We start from the raw sequence: 14,845 nt of genomic DNA, 5'->3' as shown, positions 1-14,845 counted from the left end.
AGCACAGGCTCCGGACGCGCAGGCTCAGCGGCCATGGCTCTTGGGCCCAGTCGCTCCGCGGCATGCGGGATCCTCCCGGACCAGGGCACGAACCCGCGTCGCCTGCATCGGCAGGTGGACTCTCAACCACTGCGCCACCAGGGAAGCCCCCCCAACATCCTAAAAAAAAAAAAAAAGAAAAAAAAAAGAAAGTGATATCAAATATAAAGAACTGTACATCAAAAATAATGAAATTTGGGGCTTCCCTGGTGGCGCAGCGGTTGAGAATCCGCCTGCCAATGCAGGGGACACAGGTTCGATCCCTGATCCAGGAAGATCCCACATGCCGTGGGGCAACTAAGCCCGTGCACCACAACTACTGAGCCTGTGCTCTAGAGCCCGCGTGCTGTAACTACTGAAGCCTGCGCGCCTAGAGCCTGTGCTCCATAACAAGAGAAGCCACCGCAATGAGAAGCCCGTGCACCGCAATGAAGAGTAGCCCCTGCTCGCTGCAACTAGAGAAAGCCTGCGTGCAGCAACGAAGACCCAACGCAGCCAAAAATAAATAAATAAATTTATTTTTTTTAAAAATAGTGAAATTTACTGTAATTTTTTTAAAGCACAGTATGTAGGCAAAGGCTAACCTGCTAAAATGATAATTAACAGGCAAAAAGAAACAAAATAAACAGGCTGTGGAACCAGCTGTGTTAAATCCCAGTGCTCTATGATTTTCTAGCCACATGACATGACCGTGGGCAAACCACTTATTCTCTCTAGGCCTCAGTTTCTTCCTAACAAAATGAGGAACAAAAATACCTACAAATCTACCTCACTGGAGCTATTGTGAGTACACAGTAGATTCAATTCCTGTTGTTATTATTCTATGGGCAAAGAAAAAAAGTCAGGGAGTATAATCACTAAAAAATTAACAGTTTTCTTAGTGGATTATGGGTAATTTAATTTTTGTTATTAATTTTTCCTTAGTGAAAATGTGTAACTTAATTTAAAAACACTTAAATATAAGCATTTGTGTCACTGTAATGTTCAGAAACTCTGTTTCCTTGTTATCTACAGTATATGCATGGGTACAAACTTGACACTTTAATGCTAAGCTATCTAGTCCCTACCCATTAATTGTCAAAGAAAAGAAAAACATGGGTATTGTAACTAACTGGCCATGCTGTCAGAGAACCTACTCCATAGCTTATATTAGAGCTAAAATCACCAATTACCCTTCCTTCCTAACTCAATGCACAATAACTCCAATCATTTACGTCATTAATAGAATCACCACACAAAAGAACTTCTGAAAGCTGATGGGATTAATTTAACTGAGAACAAAAAAGTGACAGATGAGTAGCACAGCCTTGAAAATTGTGCTGCAGGAAGGACTCACATTGACTCATTATTACTCACTGACAAATCCAGGCTATCATTTTGCTACCCTTGTGGCAGTAACCCACTGCGTTAGAATCAAAATGGTCCTCGTGAGTGATAGACAAGAGCTTTAATATGCAAAGCAGCACCAACGAAGGGAAGCTCAGCCTTACAGAATCATCTGGGCTCACAGTGTGTAAACTCCTCTGCCTCTTCAAGTTACTGATGTGTACAGCGGCTCAGGCCCTGGTAGCCTAATACTGGGAGAAGAGCTCACCATTCTTACGTGTTTGGAGAGGAACAAACTGGCAAAGAAGAAAAGAGTGCTAAGAACAAGTGTTGAATGTTCCGACGACTGAGCAATCCAGACAGGTCCCTGAGGAAATCCCTGATGCTAACCTGGAAGTATTTTTATCACCTGGCCCTTATTCTGTAAACTACCACTAAGCCTTTTGTGCAGCAAAGAAAGAAAGGGATAACCTTACTGGGATTAACCCCTCAAATTCTTAAGACATGTTGGCTTCATAAGACCTAAATCCACTTAAGGGTTTCTGAGGAAATAATATGTCAACAATTAGCCTGTGATGCCAACCCAGATCTAAAAGCAGCTAGAAATTCTCAAGAAATAAGTGGTTACAGCTATCAGCTTGCCCTTTATATTGGAATTATGTTATAGGCTTTTTAGCAATGGCAGAATTTTTAAAAACGGATCACCTAATCTTATAAAATTATTACTTGCAATTATAGCTGAGGTTCAGTAAAACTCAGCAGCCTGTCTTTGCCAAAATATGCTTGAGTTTTAGTTACAAATAGCTTAGAGATGTGTAGGTAAGAGAGAAGTGTATATGTGTCAAACATGGTAACGAAGGATTATTTCAACGTGTCTTTTAGGAGAAAGAGGTAGTTATAATATTCAGTGTAAGAAAAACTCTTATATGTCCTTAAATTTATTTTATTAAGCTCTCCCAGTTACATGAAGGTGAATAGGGGAAAAAGTAGGAACAAGGAAGAAACACAGCAAAAAACAAACCTTTCAAAGTACAAAATCAGGATAGTTGTTACGTTTTAACAGGTTATTCCAAGTCACAGTAATTTAGTAAATGCACTGTGGGGTGCAGGGTGGGGTGGTGTTGGCAGAAGACTCAGGCCCCTGGTATCCCTGTCTACAGGTTCCTTTGTTAGATGGCACCCTGCGATGTTCTCTTTTCCCTCAACATGTTTCTGAGTATTGCAAGAAGCTTTAAGTCATTGCTTTTCATAAAAAAGATTTATCCAGTTAACATATGAAATAAGGGGTCAGAGGTTAAGTGGTTTGCCCAAAGTCATATGGCAAGTTTACAGAGATGAAATAGAATCTAGGATGTTTCACGGTATCAGGCAAGCTCAAGATTGCATGCCCAAAACAGCAGATTAAGACAAAGCAGTATATTGAAACTTCTAGACAAGATTTCTCTTCAGTTAGAAGGAAAACAAGCTAGTTAATCACAGCACAGAGAAGACAGAAGATGGTAGCATGATGAAAAGTACCCCTTCTTACAAAGGTTTTAAATTGAAAGCAAAATTCTACAACATGGGGATCTCCGTTAACATCGAACATTGAGGGCTGATTTTAAATGTGCATGGTGATTGGGAGGGAGGCCTTCTAGTAACCAAAAAGATGCTGGCAGTTAGCAGAAACTTAATAACACCCTTTCTGAGAGCCTGCTTAGAAGGCTTGGGTAAGTTCCCAAGAAACCATTTAACAAACAAATGTAGAAGCTTAGCCAAAGGATGCTCCATTAGCATACCAGAAAACAAACACTGGGTATTTGTAAATTTTCTAATACAAGATTAACAGGGATCTACACAGACTAAATGTTAACTGCTAGTAGCTGAGGAGCCAATTTGCAAGCTGAACTCCTCACAGGTAATCAACTGAGTTTTACATGCTGGACCTATCCCCTTTTTTCCTCCCTGGGAGAGAATCACTATCCCAATTATACAGCCACTTGCTTTTCTTTCTTCTTTTATCATATTTTAGAATCCCTAAACAATATAGTTTTACTTGTTTATGTTTCTGAATTTGAAATATATGGAATCAGACTGCAATGTCCTCTTTTCCCTCAACAACATGTTCCTGAGTACTGCATGCAACCTTAACTCGTTCGTTTTCAAAATGCGTTTTTCTACTATAAATGGGCTTTTAGGTTGTTCCCGGTTTTCTGCTATTATAAATAATGTTACTATGAACATTCTTGTACCTATCTTTTGATACACAGATGTGCAAGAGTTTCTCTAGTCTAGGGTAAAGACCCAGAAGTGGAACTACTGGGGCATACTATCTGTTCATGTTTAACTTTATTCTGTAATTCTAAATTGTTTTCCAAAGTGGTTGTATCTATTTCAAGCAGTATTATGTATTCTGGGGTTGCCCACAGCTTCTCCATCAAATTGCTTAATAGGAAGAGCCTCAGAAAAAGAGCTGGGCTAGTAAGTGATTTTCTTGGTTTTGTTGTTAACCATCTCCTGGGCTTCTTTAGAGAGGAAAACGCATAGGATAGCTACTTACCGAGCAACGGTACTTTGTTTTGCAGCAACTCACAGTAGCTTGTGGTGAGGATTCCAATGGGATTACTCGGGACGAACCGTCCTTCTTTTACTAACCGTTCACATGTTCGCATTAAAGTCCCTGAGAACTGAGACGGATCAACTCCATAGTCTCTCCATCCTCCTACACCATCTGCGACCCCTAGAAAAGAAATTTACATTCAAAGGATATTCTTACCAGCGTCTCAGGAATTCTTACCCGTTTTCCTAATACTAATTTTACTACATACTAGCACATCTATTTACCCTGAAATTCAGAATAAAAAGTGCTCAGGTTTCTAAGCTTTTTTTTTTTTTTGCGGTACCCAGGCCTCTCACTGTTGTGGCCTCTCCCGTCGTGGAGCACAGGCTCCGGACACGCAGGCCCAGCGGCCACGGCTCACAGGCCCAGCCGCTCCGCAGCATGTGGGATCCTCCCGGACCAGGGCACGAACCCGTGTCCCCTGCATCGGCAGGCAGACTCTCAACCACTGCGCCACCAAGGAAGCCCATCAGGTTTAATGTATTATACACTAATACTCCTAAGCTATGTTCTCTACTTAGAATCTGATCTTTCATATATTGATGAATAAACACGTGAGCTACCACAGAGTGGCACTGCCTCCCAGCCAAGAGTTCGATTTCAGCAGGATTTTCATCTTTGTACAGAAGTATTTGTTATTAATCTTTGTTGTATTTTATAGGAATGAAAATGGATTTTTTTAAAAAGTGCTGATGCTAGTGAGAATACAACTGAGACAGAGCTGTCCATCATTAAGAATACCAAAAGCAGCAAACTTTTAACGTCAAATATTGGTTAGTAACTGTGAAAGAGAGAACAAAACTAAGAATACATCCCACCCCCTTTCCTCCTCCCTCTGAGACAACCTCTATCCTGTGCAGGGCCGCACTGCCCAGTATAACAGCCACTACAACACGTGGCTAGCAAGCACTAGAAATGGGGCTGATGCAAACTGAGAAGTGCTCTAAGTATAAGACACACACTGGATTTTTGAAAACTTGTTAGTATGAAAAAAAGGGTAAAATAGCTCATTAATTTTTATATTAATTACATGTTGAACTAATATTTTGGATATAATGTGCTAAAGAGAATACATTATTAAAATTAATGTGACCTGTTTCTTTTTACTTTTTTTTTTGTTTGTTTTTTTGTTTTTTTTTTTTGCGGTATGCGGGCCTCTCACTGCCGTGGCCTCTCCCGTTGTGGAGCACAGGCTCCGGACGCGCAGGCTCACGGGCCTAGCCGCTCCGCGGCATATGGGATCCTCCCGGACCGGGGCACGAACCCGTGTCCCCTGCATCGGCAGGCGGATTCTCAACCACTGCGCCACCAGGGAAGCCCTCTTTTTACTTTTAATTAATGTGAATATTAGGAAATTTAAAATGACATGTGTGTCTCACATTATATTTCTATTAAACAGCACTGGTATAGAGATTTTTCATGGGTCCACAGAGCTGCTGCTGAGTTCACAGTCTGCCTAAGACTCCTTTATCGAGAGGAAACTAGTGTTCAAGAAAAATTAGACATCTAAGTCAACACCATACCATCTTCTATTCAATCCCTCGCAACACCAAGCTAGTTGTTCAACATTAAAATCAATTTTTAAATTCAACAGTCTACTAAATTCAGAAACTGTGAGGTATTTATTTGAAATTCAAACTAAACTAAAATTCAAACTAAAATGTCAGATATATACATTATTAAAATTTTAAGTGACCACAAATGAAGCTTTCTGGAATGACCTATAAGAAGTATAGTTGTTTTCAAAATAAAAGATCCGTGAACAAATGGGAGAGTTAAGCTTTGTACTTCATACTGTTCTGTATTATTTAAATTTTATTTTTATAATGAGCATGTTTTGATTTTATAATAAAAATATTAATTAGGGAATTTATCATTTTTAAGGCTATCTGAGCATGAAACATCCTCCCCACATATACATTTACATTTTCTTCTTCCAGTTTTATTGAGATATGATTGACCTCCAGCACTGTACAAGTTTAAGGTGTGCAGCATAATGATTTGACTTACATACACCATGAAGTGATACCACAGTAAGTTTAGTGAACATCTATCATCTCAGGTAGACACAAAATTAAAGAAACAGAAAAAAATTTTTTTCCTTGTGATGAGAACTCTTAGGATTTGCTCTCAACAACTTTCATATATAACACACAGCAGTGTTAATTACATTTATCATGTTGTACATTACATTCCTAGTACTTATTTATCTTATAACTGGAAGTTTGTTCCTTTTGACTGCTTTCATCCAATTCCCCCTCCCGTATTCCTGCCTCTGGTAACCACAAACCTGATTTCTTTTTCTATGAGTTTGTTTTTAAGTATAATTGACCTATATTTACATTTTCTGTACATTCAACTTTCACACACACTTCAAAGAGCATATTTGGTGCAAAAGTAGGAAAGTGCTTATATGTATCCCTGAAAAACTGGCTTAACATGAAATGAACACATTAAACTATTTTTCTGGTGATGGCACTTATCAAGCAGAAATGGAACACATCCTGAAAAAATAAGAAGAAACAGAATTGGAAGACAGTAAAGAGGTTGACAAATAACTTACCACTATTGGAGAAGCAACCTTCCTCACCTTTTGTGACCAACCAACAGGCAAAATTTCACTTTTTTTTTTTTTTGGCCATGTTGCGCGGCATGTGGGATCTTAGTTCCCAGACCAGGGACTGAACCCATGCCCCCTGCAGTGGAAGCTCGGAGTCTTAACCACTGGACTGCCAGGCAAGTCCCAAGGCAAAATTTCACTTTAGGGCAATTCCAAATTAGTTGGTTAGATGATATGATGTCTGCGATTTGTTTCAAAATATTGGGGGGGGGGTGACAAAAGAGTAGATGAAACAAGACTGGCCATGAATGGATAATTGAAGTTGAATAATGAGAGGTACATTCATCCCTCTACCTTGATGTATATTTGAAATTCTCCATTATATAAAGTTTAAATAGTAATAATGATAAGAAAAAAGATCCTTCTGCCTGCTGTGTGGAGAGCAAAAGCAGAAAAGGGAATGAATCAGGAGACTGTCTCAGTAGCTCAGTTGTGAAATGGTGGCAGTGCAGTTAAGAGTGCAGGGATTTGGGATCCAGTGAAACAAAAGGACTCACAGGTACACTGAATGGGGTACAGTGAGGGTGGGGGAAAGAGAAGCATCAGGGATGACTGAGGTCTACCCTCCCAGGAAGAAGTATCATTTTTTGGTGCTTTTCAAGCAGTTGTAAGGATATCTAGAAATTCTTACAAAAATTTAAGGTAGTTTAATAGGAACTTCTTTTGAGGAATTCTTACGTCACCAGGGATAAGATTTTACCATGATTTAAATGCAACAATTTGTGTTAAAACACAGAATGCAATTATAGTCCTTGCAACTCCATCTGATGAATCATTCATTCTTCTCAAACTACTGTTTGCTTGAGGAAAGAATTTCTTAACCAGTTTCTGATCTAAGAGCCACAATTAACTTTAAATACAAACTGGTTTCATCTACAAATGCCCTTCATAAGAAAACCATTAAAACCTGAGATAGGGCTTCCCTGGTGGCGCAGTGGTTGAGAGTCTGCCTGCCGATGCAGGGGACGCGGGTTTGTGCCCCGGTCCGGGAGGATCCCACATGCCGCGGAGCGGCTGGGCCCGTGAGCCATGGCCGCTGAACCTGCGCGTCCGGAGCCTGTGCTCCGCAACGGGAGAGGCCACAGCAGTGAGAGGCCCGCGTACCGCAAAAAAAAAAAAAAGAAAAAAAAAAGAAAAAGAAAAAGAAAACCTGAGATAATGTTGAGAGTTGATCCTGGCACTCACTAAATAATCTGTCAGCAGGTTATAGAGTCTGACCTGGCACAGCCCTTCAACATTAATCAGATTTCTCCCAGAATAGAGGTAACCTTTCAGGCACCTGTTTGCTTTTATATGGGAAAAAGAACACAGGCAAAACTCCATTGGCCAAGTCTCTTTAGGGGGAAAAAGAGATTCAAAAAGCATACAAACTTTTCAATAAAGCTGTGTGAAAAAAGTCTTAGTATACATACATAATTTACTTACAAAGAACAAGTTATATAACAGGAAGAGTTATATTTGGGACTAGAACCAGGCTAAAACCAGAATAACCTACATTTGATACCTAGTTTAATTCATATTAGGCAGTTATTTCTATAAGAAAATGAATATTTCCTCTCTTGCATAAGCAAAAGCTTCAATCCACAGAGAGAACACCTTTTAAACAGTGGAACTGATCCAGATATAAAGGGAAATTTCATTCAGAGGTAAAGAAAACAACTGTTAAAGGAGAGATTGCTTCAGATCTTGAAGATATCAAACAACAAAGGATAAGAATATCCCTAAGAGCAAATGGAGGCTACGGTGAATACTAGGAAACAGAGGCTGAGGGAGACATATCCTGCCTCCGGGAAGCTCACCTTCTAGTGGGCAGCTAGACTACTCACTCATGGTATCTAGACAAAAAGCTCACAAATGCTGCTACAGAAGAGTCAAGAGCAAGTGGTTAATGCTTACGGGGCACTGTGAGAATGGAGCAAGCTTTCACTAGGAAGTGGCATTCAGATCTGGCCCTGGAAGGTAAGTCCTCAGGCAGGGAAGAGTAATTAAAGGAAAAGAACGGCAAATTAGGTGTGGGTGGGGCTTTGGTGAGTGGGGAGAAGTTGAAATACGCAGGGCAGGGGCTGAAACTGTGAGGTGCCCCAAATTGCAGTCCAAGAACTTTAAGCTTTATGCTATAGACCTGTGCTGTCCAATACAGGAGCCACTAGCCACATGTGGCTATTCAGTTTGAAATGTGGCTAGCATAGATTGAGATGTGCTGTTAAATGTAAAATACACTCCGGATTCCAAAAACGTAGTACCCCCGAGATTGTAAAATGTCTTAGTTTCATGTTGAACATACATTTTAGATATATTGGGTTAAATAAATATATTAATTGAAATTAACATCATCTGTTTCATTTTACTTTTTAAAATGTGGCTACTAGAAAATTTAAGATTACATATATAGTTTACAGTATATTTCTACTGAAGAGCACTGCTCTAGACAATAAAAAGTCACAAGGTTTCTGGGTAGAAGTGATATAATCCAATCTATATTTTAGAAAAATAATCCTGACAGCAGTGGACAGAACGGGTTCAGAGAGGTAAGAGGTCAGGCATCAGCTGCAAGATTTTAGGTTAGAGTTAATGAGAAAAGTAGAATAGACAACCACTGGAAATACAAAGGACATAAAGACAAGAAGACGGCTCTCCATCAATATATTTTATATCAATAGGTTTCTGGATTTCAGGAATGAATATTGATTAGATGATTCCCCAGTTAGGAGGGGGTGAAAATGCCTTTAGAAGATACTGACTTCTGTCTCAGGTATGCTGAGTTTCAGGCACCGGTAGGGCATTTTTGTGGAAATGTTCTGTATGAAGTCAGGAAGTAAGAGTCTGCACTGGGGAAGGCAATCAGGGCCAGTTCTTTGACAAAGGTCCAGTACTGACACCACAGGATGGACTGGATCCTCAGAGAGTATAGAGTAAAAAGTTTAAGGACTTAAGGGGGATCTTATCTTAGGAATGAGAATTCCTGGCCAAATAGATCACTTGCGATTTGCATCTTACTCTAAGCATCAAATTACAAACACAGATATAACTGATTAAGTTTAGGAAACAACCAAGTAATCCAATTTGTCAGAATGATATAATTTCTTTAGCGGTGAAGAGAAGTGAAGTTGAAAAGGTGGACTGAACTGGAAAGGCTTTGAATGCCAAGATAAAGAGTTTGCACCAATATAGAAGCTATTTCATTTAACTCACTGTAATCATCTTATGTCTCCATTAATAACATTCTGTCAGTGCACGTCTAGCTTAAGTGTTTCCTTTGACCTAAAATCCAATTAAAACCATTATTAGATTAAGATAATGGTTACATATCTGAAATAGCTGAGCAAAAAGCTGAGAAGAGACTATAGGGCACAGAAAATTCCTTTAGTTGTACCATTTACAACTGAAAATGTCAAGTTTTATGAAGTGGGAAACAGCCAGCTAGAAAATATTTATATTTATGATTTATATAAAATATTTTGCTAAGTTTTCTGTAGATTGCTTTTCTAAAGTAAAGCGTTAAGAGAGAAGGAGAAAGAGTAATTCTGGTGTTCTCTCCCATCATTTAAATATATCTTTTTATAGGAAGAAAATTCTTAAAGTAACAATTTCCATTTTTCTAATTAATACATTTTTGTCTTTGCCTTAGTTATAATCATATAAAAACAAAACTTTGATGTACTTGAAAAAAATCACTTAGCTTGTTATTAACGCAGAATTTTACTTAATAGCTTTATTCTAAGCAGAAAATTCAAGGAAAAAAGATTTGGTAAGTAAGCTGAAATTGTGGAAGCTTAAAAATCCTCCTTCCAACTGCATTCGGCCACCTAACTGTGTAGCTGGCAAAAGGCTCACCTTGAAAAAGATTTTGAACTAAGCGATCATCAGCCTGAGTCTCTCCATTATTATCCATTATCAGCCATCAGCATGAGGCTGCCGTTCTTCTTAAACTCTTCTTACTACACTCATCTTCAGATTGACATGCAATTAGTTACAAGACATTTTCCAGAAGAAAGTGATACCCAAAGAATAAATACTAAATTTCAATTTTAATATAAGCATCAGTGAAGAAAAATAGGTAATTTGATTTTATCCAATAGCTCTGGCAGAATTTCAAATACTAAGTAGTACCCAAAGGTAATAGAGCTTTATTCCTTGCATCTTTGATGATCTCGAGGCATTTTACATTGAGCCTCATACTCTCTCTAATGAAGTAAGACGGTTCTACAGGGATTGTTTTTCCATCAGTGAAACACATCTCCTATCTACTAGGATGGGTACCTGATAGTGAACTGAAACTCCAGAGGAGAAATTGAGTAAGAATCTGGCTGGATCACAAGAGTTGAATAATAAAAGCAGCAGGAGACCCTCTGTACTCAAGGGATAAGGATATCTGGTTTTACACTTTCTGTGGCGAGCACTCATCTGATGAGGAACTGGTTAGGCAGTATCTATTGCAGTGCTACAGCCGGCTTCTTTTCAGATGCCAAGGCTCTTCTTCAAATACTATAGTCTAGTGGTCTCAAAGCCAACCTTATTTGTCTAGGGGCATCACAACATGAAGCATTATAACCAGAGAAAAATGAGATCAGAGTATAAACTCAATTTCTATCAAATGGAACAGATCACACTTGTATCAACAATTCTGAAGCCTCAACTATTTGGGCATTAAAAACACTCCCCTGTGATTCAGAACTGTGAAATGCTTCTGCAAACAATTATCCCAAAGGGAACAAAAAGAAGGATTACTGGAAAAATGTATTCAAAAGTTGATTTATTCAGAAAAGTACAATTTGCTTTGACTAACACTCCTTTCAGTTTTCTAGAGGTGAAATTATATAGATTATCACGTTCTTCCTGCTTTAACAAGTGATATATTCCCTTTGCAAGAAGTTTCCCCAAAATAACCACTATGCATTAGTCACAATGAAACCTGCATCTTCTAATTCTCCAGATACCAAGTCTAGGTCAAGAACTCAAGATCTTGGGCTTCCTTGGTGGTGCAGTGGTTGGGAATCCGCCGGCCGATGTGGGGGACACGGGTTCCAGCCCTGGTCCAGGAAGATCCCACATGCCACGGAGCAACAAAGCCCATGCGCCGCAACTGCTGAGCGTGCGCTCTAGAGCCCGCGAGTCACAACTACTGAAGCCTGCGTGCCTAGAGCCCGTGCTCTGCAACAAGAGAAGCCACCGCAATGAGAAGCCCGCACACCGTAATGAAGAGTAGTCCCCACTCGCCGCAACTAGAGAAAGCCCGTGCACAGCAACAAAGACACAATTCAGGCAAAAATAAATAAATAAAATAAATAAACTTTTTTTAAAAAAAGAACTCAAGATATCTAAGCAGAACAGTTAACTCAAAGCTGAGGCAATAAAGCTGAAAGGATGGAAGGAAGGTTCAACCCTATGACAAAATGTACAAAAAGGGACACTTATAAGCAAAACTCAAATCCTGCTCAAGAAATAGTACTGTCCAGGACAGTTAACAAAACTCAAATACGGACTCAAAGCAGGAATAAATATTCTATTTTATGTTTTAGAATTCTAAACAAAATAACTATTCCTTTCTAGCTTAGTAAACCTGAAACTACTTAATAATTAATCAAATTAAAATGCACACACATACATGTACACATTTAAACCCACTGTCCAGAATACTTCATTAATTAGAGACGGCAATCTCCAGACTACTCTGGGTAGTAGAAGACGATTAGGAAATGATAGAGTGAAGGCAAAGAAACTCAAAGTCAACCTTTTTAAAAGAAAAATGATCTTCCTCTAACTTCCTCTAGCTCTTCTGTTTAAATACCAAATATTTAATGTGGAATGATGTGTTTTGACTTAACTGTGGCTGAGGACCTTGGGTATCTTATAAAGTTGAAGGTTAAGTCACAGATAAAGGTCACTTCACTCCTTTCTGAGCTGCAACAATATCTTCCTCAAATGCTAAATGCTGTCAGCAATGCTTTCTAGACAGGAGGGAGCAAGAGACAAATCATCTGGGGGGCTCACACTTATTTTCAGTTATGAACAGTAGAGACAGGGACCTTAGTGTGTTACAGAATTAAGGCCTTCTATTAAAGCTGAGGCTTCTGTTAGTTTTTAGATATTAGAAAATGTTACACATGCCTAATAATTTAACGTTTAAATAAGAAAGTAACAGCAATTAAAGTCCAGCTATCGGATGTGTGTCTACTTGTACTGGCCCTGTAGGTTAAGAGAAAATTTTTCCTTCTATTTATAAGATTAGATCTAGAATTCCGGTCTTAAAGGTTAACCTAGTATTTATAACAATTAAGCCATATACCCTGACCTAACCCCAAAGAGGATACTATTTTACCCCCTGCTTTCTCCACCCCTCTACAAAAATAAGAGCTGCTTTTTACTAAAATACCACCCTCTGGGAGAGGTCGAGTCACATGCAACCCTGGCACAAATGCTTTTTTAAAAAATGTGAGAACATAATTCTTTTGAATAAGCCTGCCAAGTTAAGGTCTTCCCTGGTGGTGCAGTGGTTGAGAATCCGCCTGCCGATGCAGGGGACATGGGTTCGATCCCTGGTCCAGGAAGATCCCACATGCCGCGGGGCAACTAAGCCCCTGTGCCACAACTACTGAGCCTGTGCTCTAGAGCCTGTGAGCCACAACTTCTGAGCCCGCAGGCCTAGAGCCTGTGCTCCGCAACGAGAAGCCACCGCAATGAGAAGCCCGTGCACCGCAACTAGAGAAAGCCTACGTGCAGCAATGAAGACCCAACACAGCCAAAAATAAATTTAAAAAATAAAAAAGCTTGCCAAGAACTGACCCTTAATTTCTGAAAATTAATTATATTTTCCCTATATATTGTTCAGCTAAGTAATGACCTTTGAGGGGGTAGAACAAGTAATTTTTTTTTAAAGATTTATTTATTTATTTGGCTGAGTTGGGTCTTCGTTGCTGTGCGAGGGCTTTCTCTAGATGCGGCAAGCAGGGGTTACCCTTCGTTGTGGTGCGCGGGCTTCTCATTGTGGTGGCTTCTCTTGTTGCGGAGCACGGGCTCCAGGCGCACCGGCTTCAGCAGCTGTGGCACGCAGGCTCAGCAGTTATGGCTCGCGGGCCCTAGAGCGCAGGCTCAGTAGTTGTGGCCCACAGGCTTAGCTGCTCCGCGGCATGTGGGATCTTCCCGGACCAGGTCTCGAACCCGGGTCCCCTGCATTGGCAGGCGTATTCTTAACCACTGCGCCACCAGGGAAGTCCTTTTCTTTTTATTTTCCACACTTCCCCATTTTTTCAGTAATGAGTACATGTTGCCTTTATGGGAGAGATGATAAACTATATGAATTCAGTTAAGAATTGCATTTTACACTTACATTCAATATTAAAGTTAGTCAACACATTTTACTGAACATCTCCTATATGCAAGACATTGTGGTGAAAGGGAGCCAAAGGGATTTACATATAATAAAAGATTTCCCGCCCAGAGGAACTTAAAATCAAGCGGTAGTGATGGGGGAGGCGGGGAACTGGAGCAGCTTAAGATAAATGGCTATAATAAAACAAAATAAACATGTACCACTAAAGCCAAAAGCAAGGAAGATCAGATTACATCTAGCTAAAGGAATTAGAAAAGCATTCATGAAGAAGTGTCTGATTTGAGCCTGGAAGGATGAAAATACCGAGTTGTGGGGGAGGAGGAGGCTGAGGAGAGAGGCATTTTGGGCAGTTCCCTGAGATTCTGACTAATATGGATAAAGTACAAGTAATAAAGGCGGAGGTTACAGCTCTAAGAACAGAGAAACCTCACCTCTAGGTAAATGCCTATCACACCCCTGCCACGAACCTCTCACCAGCAATTAGCCGAAACAATGCACTGCAGGAGTTAAGGTATTTAGGAGGTCCCCCAGAAGCAAAGGGCTGGCCTGAGGCCACCAAAGTTCCTGTGGCCTACTGACTAGTTCAACAGGCTCGCTAGGCCTTTATTTGCTTTAATTAAGGGGCTCTGCTCAATTATTAGCCTAGGAATAGTTATAACTAAATAGTACTCAGACTCAGCAAAGACCCAGTAAAACAAAGTTTTAAATGATCATTTCTGACTTAAAAGGCAGTGTACACACACTGGGCAAGGCTTTGGAGTCAGATCTGGGTTCAAATTCCAGCTCCAGGATCAGGATGAGGTGTACTAAGGGTGTCTTGGGTAGCTCTCTGAGCCTCATTATGTTCACCTGTAAATGGGAATAAAATCATGAACATCGGGCTTCCCTGGTGGCGCAGTGGTTGAGAGTCCACCTGCCGATGCAGAGCACA

At 40.0% G+C, this 14,845-nt stretch overlaps 1 protein-coding gene across 4 annotated transcripts in view; it reads right to left on the bottom strand.

Annotated features, from left to right (window-relative positions):
* Positions 1 to 14,845, bottom strand: part of PPTC7 (protein phosphatase targeting COQ7) — a 58,710-nt gene that overhangs the window by 31,152 nt on the left and 12,713 nt on the right. For all 4 annotated transcript variants that reach the window (XR_008616036.1, XR_008616035.1, XR_003677372.2 and 1 more), the window contains exon 2: positions 3,905 to 4,084. Coding sequence is in view for 1 of the 4 variants with exons in the window: in XM_007104219.4 (XP_007104281.2) it covers positions 3,905 to 4,084 (180 nt within the window). In the remaining 3 variants the exon portion in view is untranslated. The remainder of the gene's footprint in view (positions 1 to 3,904; positions 4,085 to 14,845) is intronic.

The sequence above is a fragment of the Physeter macrocephalus genome, chromosome 19 (genome assembly GCF_002837175.3).
Source record: "Physeter macrocephalus isolate SW-GA chromosome 19, ASM283717v5, whole genome shotgun sequence".
Taxonomy (NCBI): domain Eukaryota; kingdom Metazoa; phylum Chordata; class Mammalia; order Artiodactyla; family Physeteridae; genus Physeter; species Physeter macrocephalus.
This window is presented reverse-complemented; position numbering and strand designations above follow the sequence as displayed.